Source organism: Ostrea edulis, chromosome 9 (assembly GCF_947568905.1).
Source record: "Ostrea edulis chromosome 9, xbOstEdul1.1, whole genome shotgun sequence".
Taxonomy (NCBI): Eukaryota; Metazoa; Mollusca; class Bivalvia; order Ostreida; family Ostreidae; genus Ostrea; species Ostrea edulis.
In genome coordinates this window covers 72576080-72588166 of record NC_079172.1, presented here as the reverse complement: position 1 = coordinate 72588166, position 12087 = coordinate 72576080, and the positions used below count along the sequence as shown (strand labels likewise).

General features: G+C 37.8%; 1 protein-coding gene across 1 annotated transcript; it reads right to left on the bottom strand.

Moving 5' to 3' along the window:
* Positions 1–10027: 10027 nt before the first annotated feature.
* On the bottom strand, positions 10028–10873 carry LOC125658519 (uncharacterized). The gene has a single exon (XM_048889797.2). The coding sequence runs from the start codon at positions 10871–10873 to the stop codon at positions 10028–10030; it is 846 nt and encodes a 281-aa protein (XP_048745754.2).
* Positions 10874–12087: the final 1214 nt, after the last annotated feature.

Here is a 12087-nt window from a genome sequence, read left to right as displayed (position 1 = left end):
CGCGTTACGCAAGCTTCACATACATGCGAGGAGCGCACGGAACTCTGGGTAGAGAATGGGTCAAAGGGTGCAGTGGCTGTTCCGTTAAATGTAACGAATGGATCAACGATATATTTAGTATTTTTTTAAAAACTACATAAGAATATAGTTATGAATAAAAAAAAATGTCTTTCTTTGCTGTTCTATTGGGTGACGAAGATAGCAATCATTGCAAGGGGGGGGGGGGGGGGGGAGAGATTGCATAACCCGGGTTATGATTTTTTCTCCAATGCTTGCTACCTTCATCAACAAATTGAACAACAAAGAAAGCATTTTATTGTTCAAGTGACTTGTAGAAATAAAATACTGCGTGCGTGATTTGTAATGTTTTAAAACCTAGGATCCATGGGACCGTAACATTCAACTGAGTCACTATATTCATATATAGATATACCTGTACTTTTAAGACATTGTTATGGGGAGGTATAAAAGCTGATGTAGCCCCCAAGGTGAGGACGAGCTATACACCTTTTCTCACTAAAGGGAGTCAATTGATGTTACCGGTCGATCAGCTACGAACGGAAACAAATTAAATATGAACTATATACATGTAGTGACCCAGCTGAATGCTGATCCGAGGACCTATAGATTTCAAAACATCACGCAAACAATATCTTGATGACAATTCTCACCAATTAGAATTGATTTATAATATCCTAATCAATAGATACATACAAAACAAATAGAATCACTTTCTAAACAATAATTAAAAGATTTAAAATTTGTGTTGTTAATTAATTAATTAATTAATGTGAATTATTTTAACCCGTGTCAGTTGAGGTGGTTTCGAATGATTTTCTGGAAAGAAAGACGTTTCTCTTGACTTTGATTGGACTGGGAGGGTTTGTACTTCTTTTTCTTTCTTTCTTTCTTTTTTTGGGGGGGAGGGGGGGGGGGGTAATTTCAGATTCCAAAAGTAGAGAGCTTATGGCATGGTGATTTTGTTTTTAGAATGTCAAGATTTCATTCCGAGATCAATAACATGACACAGTTACATTCCTTGTTTAGAAGAAAAAAGATGTCTCTGGTTCTTAATTAGATTCAATGTTTAATATTCGTGACCATGTAGTCGTTAATGTAGCTCGATGTCCAGAGCTAAAATAAGAAAATGTGCAAAATTTGGTCATTCAGTTGCGTATTTAGCAGTCCTACCATATTTTTGTTTGTCCTTGAACGGAGAGAAACTTGGAGGTCCCTATGCTCAAGGAGCTTCTGAGATGTGGGTTTCAGGGAGCTTCTGAGATGTGTGTCTCAGGGAGCTTCTGAGATGTGTGTCTCGGGGAACTTCTGAGATGTGTGTCTCGGGGAACTTCTGAGATGTGTGTCTCAGGGAACTTCTGAGATGTGTGTCTCAGAGAACTTCTGAGATGCGGGTTTCAGGGAGCTTCTGAGATGCGGGTTTCAGGGAACTTCTGAGATGTGTGTCTCAGAGAGCTTCTGAGATGTGTGTCTCAGGGAACTTCTGAGATGTGAGTCTCGGGGAGCTTCTGAGATGTGTGTCTCAGGGAACTTCTGAGATGCGGGTTTCAGGGAGCTTCTGAGATGCGGGTTTCAGGGAACTTCTGAGATGTGGAGCTCAGGGAACTTCTGAGATGTGGGGCTCAGGGAGCTTCTGAGATGCGGGTTTCAGGGAGCTTCTGAGATGCGGGTTTCAGGGAAGCATTGTGATAGATCTGACAACGGGCTTTACAGCGCATTCATTGATTGATTAGATATTGTTTTAATGTCCTTCACTCATATGGAGACGTCACCACTGCCGGTGAAGGGCTGCAAAATTTAGGTCTATGCTTGGCGTTCACGGCCTTTGAGCAGGGAGTGATCTTTATCGTGCCACATCTGCTATGACACGGGACCTCGATTTTTGCGGTCTCATCCGAAGGACCGTCCCATTTAGTCGACTCTTACGACATTCAAGGAGTACTGAGGACCTATTCTAACCCATATCCTGGGGGGGACTGAGGACCTATTCTGACCCATATCCCTGGGGAGGGGGGTACTGAGGACCTATTCTAACCCGGATCCCCACGGAATCAGCACATTAATAGTTTACACCTCTGTTTTACGTGACTTCCTATATCTAATATGTAAACTATTTTCAATCTGTGCAAAGTCACTTCCTTTACACATTCATGCAAACCCCATTTAACCTAAAAGAAAATCACGAATTCATAAAAAATCGTCTGCTTATATATGTGTACACTGTCACCATATTTGGTTTCCGGTTTGGCTTATATGTTTGATTTGGTACCCTGATCAACCCTATTCTGATATCTACTCTAATTATAGTACTGATATATACTCTAGTTATAGTACTGATACCTACTGCAGTATTATATTACTTATATCTACTCTAGTATTATAGTTATAATACTGACGTGTGTCATTGTCATCACCGTCTAAAACTACTTCGGGAGGGAAGGGTGTAGTATGATTGATGGATCGTGTATATTGGTCAGGATACCTCACGGAGTATAATATTCATAGCTGGAAAATAACCCGAGTTCAAACATAAACCCACGTCAGTATTCCACATGGACAAATCCATCAGCCAAGAACTTTCGCCGGACCCCATCTCTCAAATTCAATTCACGTAGTTTTTTGTTTTTTTTAATGTATAGTAAAATAAAGTTTGATTGTTTTTATCTACGTGCGCAGTTTCCCCATGGTAAGATTGAATATTCTAATCATGAATCACTACCACAGAAAAGTTGAGTGACCCTGAAAACTTTAAAAACATTCCCTACGCAAATCATCAGCAAGCTTACAGTAATTGATATACTTCTTTATTATATGGTCGTGTTATCCGGCAGGTGCCCCTCACTCCCACGTCAATATTCACTGTGTGAGACCAAATAACCATGCAATTGTAGGTTGCGTATGAATTTATGTAACTTTATATACACATCCGCGTAGATCACAAAGATATTGTACATGTATGTATATTGTAATCTTTATCCTTTTCAAATTAGTCAGGGTAAATCCACACCTGGTAACTACATGTATCTAGTTATGCAAGTACATTTGTAATTTTATCGCATTGAAAATCGTTACATATATATCCCCCCCCCCCCCCGAAGTGCTCCTTGAATATTCGCATCTAACAGGAAAACATGTTTTAAAAAAATATGGATAGATTTATACAATTTTTACTTTATCCTGAATACGTAGACCTTCAATTGAATTAATATCCCACTTCGACCGAGAGATTGGCTTTTTTTAACTAGCCAAGCTGATACATTTTAAACTTTTATCATGGATACGTGATTGATTTTTAACGACAAGCCAATTTAAAGATGTGTTGACTTGCTTTCGTTAAACAGGCCTGCTAACCCGTATATTTGTACTTATAGGGGCGTAAGATACTCCCCAATAGTCTTTATAAAATTATAAAGTATATCTCAATGTTTTAATATTACTGAAACTCATTCATATCTCTACCTCTAGATATTATATGAAACCACCTTTATTTTTTTTTATATTCACAAATCTTTAGTTGAAAATTTAGTCCAAAACATTACCCAAACATTGAAATACTTCATCTTTTATTTGTGCATTTTCTGTATTAATGACTATTTTACATTGTTTTATGATCGAATAATAGAAAATCCCACATAAACAGCATTTTAAAGATTGTTTTCAGGTCATAGGATACTCAAGATTTTGGACGCATGAAATGAAGTGAGATTTTGCTGTGTTATTTATTACTTGATCAAACATTAATGAAGACCGGTAATTTTTTAAATGCACAAATACAAAAAGATTTCTTCAAATATTTCAATTTTTGTGTAATGTTTTTCCATACGAATTTTCAAATAAAGCTTTGTGAAAAATGCAAAAATAAATGCGGTTTCATAGGAAAATTTTGTGATAAATATGGGTTTTTATCGAAATCCATATGAGATACTTTTAATAACGAGCCATTAAATAAAATTTTGGTGTAGTGATCCACCCTACGGAAATAACAAGAAGATGAAGATCTATAATATATACCTTAATCAATTTAGGTTATCAGATTAATGTTTTACCCACAGCTATATAGAATATGACAGGTCTGGCCACGCATGGAAAATCTAACGTGCACAGAATTTTTGTCGGTATCTGAATAATGAAATATTATAGAGATCGACGTGGTAGAAATTGGACGCCCATAAAATGTTGCACCGTCCGATGTTTCGTGACTTCATTTAAGATGTACATGTATGTATGTATGTGATATCAATATGTACCATTTGCATTTTGAAGTAAAGGGGGTATTGCACAGAAGCGGTAAATCTATGTACCTGGTTTTTAAACATTCATGACGTAGAACTGACCTTCATCCAGATTTATACTCTTATTACGTATACCGGTAGGAGTCCCCAGTAATAAGGGCAAGCCTTTCACTCAGAAAATCATACAAGTTCTCGTTAGCAACCTTAACTAATAAAACAAAGGTACAGTGTATCACATGCTGTATTCGACGTGTTTGTTCTGAGTCCCATTCACATCTTGGAGAGAAAGTCGTTTACAGCATAAACAAATGAAACAGTGTCCAGGCTGGAAGTTATTTTAAACTCGGCACATTGTAATAAACAGAAACGCAGTCTAATTGAAATTAGCCCCTACGTTTTATTATTTTGATTAGACTGAGATAAACTTGCCATGAAACATTTATAGACTTGAAGTGTGTTTCAATTAAGAAAAAAATTTAGTTGGAAAACATGAATTATGTATCTGTGAGATATTCGAACCCGGTCGTTGACTTTACCCACTGAACCACACAGCAGATCATAAAGCCTATGGAAAATTAACGTGCAGATGAACTTGAAATTAATATTAGTGAAATCGTTTCGATTTTTTGAAAATTCCAAAAAAGTGAAACTGAATTTCAAAGCGACAGTTTGTAGTGGAAAACTCAAAGAACATGATCAAGCTAGATTTATTTTGTTTCACGGAGGCAGTTGTTCTGAAATTCGGGGACATCCCTGTATTTTAACGCTAAAAGTCATAGGAAGTACGTATTGCTTGATTTAACTTCAAATTAATTTGGCTAATTCTTGTCAATACACGTGTTTTAAAACTTATTTTTAAAAATGCATGAATCAAGACACAAATTCAAATTGGTTTCATCATTACGGAAGCCGATAAGTGTCAGGGTATAACATTAATATTCATTTAACTACTACTACTATGGTGTAGATTTATAGTGCAGACTGCCCAGTAGGGGCCCTGCTACACTTGGTTTGTCTATTATACATACATACATACATATATATATAATATAATAATTCCCAGATTTTTATACGGTTAAATAAAAATTGAAACTTTTTCAAAAGAACACGACGATGAAACACTGACATTTATAGTTTCACATTTTGAATTCGTTTGTGATATAATAAAACGTTAGTAATCATTACACATGTATGCATAAGAGACAGCGAATACAAGGGGAGCAACTCTCATACTTTTCAACATTCTGCACTCCGTACTCTATGTAAACCGGCCAATTTCTTTGGAACCACACACAGCCGGTTTAGACAGATTATACTGTATAACTATTTATTATTGATTAGAATTCAGATTTGGTGGGGGTGGGGGGGAGGGGGCATAATTAACATGGCATTTTTAATAAAAAACCTATCAAGGTGCATATCATTTAGGGGGGAGGGGATATGTGATTGTGCAGTTTCCCTTATTCTTCCCATCAGTCAACTCTCGATAAACCGCCACCTTTTGTTCTTATGAAATTATGGCATTATAACGAATTTGGCGATGAATTGAATTACTGCCATCTTGAAGAAATAGAGTTACCGTTCTTTTATATGTAAGAGTTATCTTTCCTCTATTTACAATACTTATGTAAGTGAGCGATCCTTTGCTGCTAAGATGTCGCCCACTGTCCTTCTTTTTATATAGACTTTTCCCATAAAACAGAAAAATGATTTGCAATATCCTGATGGGTACATTTTTTATGATGTCCTTGGTACGTAATGATTTTCTTTTTCTCATCGAAATTTAACAGGACCCTCTTTCGTGGCGAAGCCATCATGATAGCTAAATTGAAATGTGTTTCTTTGATGTATAAACAACTTGACTACAGTTCAGTCTCGAGTATTTTTCTTGTTTATTCAATACAGCAATTACTGGGATCCTTCTGTCCAGGTGTACGTCGGAGATTGATAATGACCAATTTACTGCTTCACTGACCACGTGCACCCGTGGCGGTTTATCGAGATAATTAACACGTTGAAATAGACTTTTGTAATGAAAACACTGTGGCAAATGGCGATAGCGAATTTGGCGTTTTAACGAGAGTTTTAAGTAACAGGAAAAATGTTCCAAGAAAAATGCGGCGTTATAACGAAAATGGCGATGAATTGAGTGGCGATAATTCGAGAGTTACCTGTATTCATATATAGGTTTTTGTTAAATATATATAGCTATTTATTATTGATTAAAATTCAGATACCTCTAACATCATTAGGTGGTGGTGGTGGGGTGGGATAATTAATATGGCACTTTTAATAAACCTATCAAGGTGCATATTATCGGGGGGGGGGGGGGGGGCATATACATACGTGGTTGGGCAGTTTCCCTTATTCCTAGCAGAAACACATCACGTATGCACTAAATTTCAGTAATTTACTTACCTGAATATACCTCACAGTTGTTGTATGCAGAATGTATGAACTCAGAAAATTCCCACGGAAGAAGCAATGATTTTTCGTTATGTTAAAAGACAATATACCGGTGTTGATAGGTCGACGAAGCTTGTGAAATATCTTTATAGCTTTCAAAACTTACGTATGCCTCAAGAATTAGTTCTGTAAACAGACACGTGTGATAATCTGAATTAATTCTGTAAACAGACACGTGTGGTAATCTGAATTAATTCTGTATTGTAAACACGCACAACTAGGTTAAGGGCTTCCATAGTCAAATGCACAATAATCATGTGGTGAAATTGCACTTCAAATTCACAGGTATCATTACACTTGTTACGGTTAAACACCGAAACGATACTACCCATATGTTGACTGTGATTGAGCTACCGTAAATTCCCATCATGGTAATTTCCCTGTGACGTCACTTAAATATCACGTAACACTTTATTGTTGGAAAACAGCATGTGGCCCTACTTGTGAACAAAAGTTCAGGTTCGTGCGGGTAACCAGCTGTATTTTTATTGATATACTCAGAAAAAAAAATGAAAATCCTTAACATGAAAAGTGTTGGGAGCAAATGCATACTCAATCTAACCATGCTGTGATTTAACAACATATCAACAGTCATCAGCGAATTACCGGGGTTGTCCACATTCTTATATATATCATACCGTTGATATACAAGACAGAAATTGCTCCCCGCAGTTTTCAAACGCATAAATATATCTAGATTATATAGCAGAAAAATTCATATTGTTTTTTATAGCAATTGAACCTGAACTTTGCCGCAGTTTCTGTAGTATGAGATAATTTATGTACATGAGGGAATTTTTAAACGCATCAGTCATTCAGATTAGGGGCGATTTCAAGGTCACAATGTAATATGAATATCACCTTCGTGCATACTATACATTAAAAACGGAGAATGATTTGATATCGTAAAGGAATTATATATATATTATGTATATATTCATTTTACAAGATATATTTTCACGTATACAGCTTATCACTTGATAACAGTAGTAAATAACGACAAAATATTATGACACTTTCCCCGCGATAAAACTATCAGGACATGTACGCTGTGACGTACTTCTTCATTGTGACGTCATATGGTGCGAAGTGCAACAAATTATTTTAATTACTCAGTGTCAGAGATAGGGCTTTTAATTCCTACAGACTGTCTTTGCGCACGCCAACATGCACTAGGCCTAATATGACAATGCACAAATACAAACTTACCTGCAGCAGACGTAAGCTGTCTCGTTTTCTTTAAACTGGTTCCCTGTTAATTTGTGCAACTGAAGCGACCAGAATCGTAACTTGACAGGGTACCAGTTTGAATTAACCGGAAGTGAGTATTGTCAAATCGTACATAAAATTTCACGGTTTTTATGTAGTAAAGACGCGATATTTTAAGAAATATTTCACCAATTAACTTGAAAATGAATAGGGTTCGTCCTTTTACAATGCCACATATGTATGCGAAGGCTGAGAATCGTTAGTGCAAAGGTTCTCTTTAAATCTTGCCCACAAGCTGTAATGGACACATACACACACACACACGGACACACGCACAGTAGCGATGCTATATTCCCTCCTCAACTAGTTGCGCGAGGGGATAATAACCTTGCATTTCGCAACTTTTATGGTCGTTATAACGATCCAATCGGAACTCCTCGAATGTCTCGCGCACTCGACATAGATCTCGGATGTAATACGATGGCATCCATGAGCGAATTTGATGCATTGTCAATTGTGACGTCACAGCAATGCATCAAATTCGCTCATGGATGCCATCGTATTACATCCGAGATCTATGTCGAGTGCGCGAGACATTCGAGGAGTTCCGATTGTATAACGATCTAGTTCGTCAATACAACCTCGCGTTGGGTCAAATGCTGTCTGACGTGTTTCAAACCAATTGTTAAGCCGTTCTTGGCACACTGATTTTGACTGCGGATAACTCCGTTTACCTGATCAGGATATGGGGTCACGGCGGGTGTGACCGGTGAACAGGGGATGCTTACTCCTCCTAGGCACCTGATCCCACCTCTGGTGTGTCCAGGGGTCCGTGTTTTCCCAACTATCTATTTTGTACTGCTTGTAGGAGTTATGAGATTGATCACTGTTCGTTATCTTCACCTTGCATTCATGAGAAAATATATATCATTCCAAATGGTAAAGACATCGAAGGTAAGCTGTTTAAAATGTAAATATGGTATTATATATATATTTAACAGGACAGTTTCAACTTTAAAAGGAATGAATAATGAAAATAACGAACAGTGATCAATCCAATAACTCTTGTAAGCAATACGAAATAGAGAATTGCGCAAACTCGGACCCCTGGACATACCAGAGGTGGGATCAGGTGCCCAGGAGGAGCAAGCATCCCCTGTCGACCGGTCACACCCGCACTGAGACCTATATCTTGATCAGGTAAACGGAGTTATCCGTAGTTAAATTCAGTGTGCCAAGAACGGCCTAACAATCGGTATGAAACTCATCAGACAGCATTTGACCCAATGATAGGTTGTATTGGCAAACTAAATCGTTATAAAGACCATAGAATTTGCAAAATGCTGATTTTAAACGATACTGTTGAATCCCTGCACCATCAACGTGTTTGTCAGCAGCCTGCCTCGATTTAGAAACGGATCATATGCAGAACTAGCTCTTGTGTATCGAATCAGTTGAGATACATGTATATACACACCATACGCAGGTGGTAAATGCTACATAAATATAGGAAGTTGACGACGAAGAAGCTAAAATCATCCACTTTGTCATAAGGTTGAGTTGTTAGTTTCCCGTTAATATCTACTTTCAATAAAATATCTAACTATGAAGCAGAAGTAGACGACTCTGTGATGTCTTTTATTTCGAGTTCACAGGGATATATCGAATGGACATGTGAATGAAAATATTATTGTTAATAGATAAAATGTCGTCGATATATCTAAATGTGGAATTGAATGCCACAGAAAGAGATCTTTTCTTCTCACGTAGAAGTCTTTGAATAAAATATGCTTCATAAGTATATAAAAACAGGTCACCTAACAAAGGAGCACAATTCGTGTCCATGGGAATTCCAAAAGACGGTTGTCTAAAAATATAACACTCCAAACAGTTCATCTGTAGTAAAACGTAATATGCAGATACATGTTCAGGGGAATTTTTATTGCAAACAAAAAAGATCTAGTTACAGTGGATTTAATTCTACTGAAGGAAAAATGATGGAATTTAACAGTGTAGCAAGATTACTACATACATATCTCAAAATCACACCAGGTGCTTTTGAATACTGCATTTTATGATAATAGAATATAATGTAAAAGAAATCAATACGACAAATAATCTATGTCCCGTTGATGTTGCTCCTTTGAATACTTTAGTGTTTGGTGGTTACCTAGGGAGTGTTGGAGTTGGTCAGGGTGGTGATAAGGTTGGTTGTTAATTAAACGATGTTGGTGTAGCTTTAGTGTTGGTAAAGCTGATGATCCTGGTGGCCCGCATGATGGTTGTGCAATTGGTGTTGGGGTAAGTTTGAGTATTGGTAGAGCTGATCGCCCAAGTGGCCCGATTGGTGGTTGCACAAATTGTGTTGGTGTAAGTTTGAGTATTGGTAGAGCTGATCGCCCTGGTGGCCCGATTGGTGGTTGTGCAATTGGTGTTGGTGTAAGTTTGAGTGTTGGTAGAGCTGATCGCCCTGGTGGCCCGATTGGTGGTTGCGCAATTGGTGTTGGTGTACGTTTAAGTATTGGTAGAGCTGATCGCCCTGGTGGCCCGATTGGTGGTTGCGCAATTGGTGTTGGTGTACGTTTGAGTGTTGGTAGAGTTGGTGGCCCTGGCGGCCCTGGTGGTCCGGTTGGTGGTTGCTCAAACGATATTGATGTAGGCTTGAGTGATAGTAAAGTTGGTGGTCCGGTTGGTGGTTGCTCAAACAGCGTTGATGTAGGCTTGAGTGTTGGTCGACTTGGCGGCAGAGTTGTTGGCAACCCAGATGATGTTGGTATAAGTTCGATAGTTAATGCAGTTGGTGGTATTCCAAATGGTGGTGTTGGAAGAGTTGATGCTATCTCCAACAGTGTCGTTGTACATGTAGGTATAGGTAGAACTGGTGACAGAGTTGGTGGCATCTCCAATGGTGTTCTTGTAGTTGCAGTTGTTGACAGACCTGATGGCATAGTTGGAGGTATTTCGTATACTGTGAATAAAAATTCGTATGTGAATATATATTCGTGTCTGTAAGATGTGTTTAAGATATAACGGGAAGTATGAATTTCGGACTTAGCAGGAGATTGATCATGTGCTCACTCTACCTGTTACTTGGCTATGTATTTGAAATAGAAGTAGAAATTAAAAAAAGTGTGATCTAAGGTTTTCCATACACTGAGATGGCGGTTATCTCAGGACACCTTTCTATATATACAATGGTATAATCTTTGTATGATCATTACATTAATGGGTTATCAGAGGAAACTCGTATATGATCATTGAATAAATACATGTAGGTGACCAAAGGTAACTCTTCTATGACCATTTCATCAATGGGTGACCAGAGGTAACTCTTATATATTTCTATGACCATTACACCAATGAGTGACCAGAGGGAACCCTTTTATAACTATTGCTGCTATGGGTGACCAAAGGTAACCCTCTTATAACCACTGCTTGTATGGGTGACCAACAGTTAACCTTATATGGCTATCATGATATCTATGGTTACCAGAAGTAACCTTCATATGACCATTACAATGGGTGATCAGAGGTATTCCTTATATAATATTTACATCAATGGGTGACCAAGAAGTAACCCTTAAATGACATTTACATTAATACGAGTAGGTGACCAGAGGTAACTCTTTAATAACCACTGCCTCTATGGTTGATCAACGGTTACCCTTAAATGATTATTATATCTATGGTGACCAGAAGTAACCCTCTTTTGACCATTACATCAATGGGTGACCAGAGGTAACACTTTTACGACCATTGCATCAGAGGGAACCTTTACATTGTCACTTTATTCTAATGGTGACCACGGGTAGCCTTTGTAGAACCATCAATCAACAGGTAGGGAACAATTCCCTATATCGATGTTAGACATTAACGGCAAACTGACAACTCAACTGTATTACAAACGGGATGATTTCAGCTTCTCCATCGTCAACTTCCCACATTTATGTAGCAATATTCCATTACCACCTGCATATGGTGTTTATATATCTCAACTGATTCGATATGCAAGAGCTTGTTCTGGGTATAGTCAGTTTTTAAATCGAGGTAAGCTACTGACAAACAAGTTGATGGTACAGGGATTTCAACAGTCTCGATTGAAGTCAGCATTTCGCAAATTCTATGGTCGTTATAACGATCTAGTTCGTCAATACAACCTCGC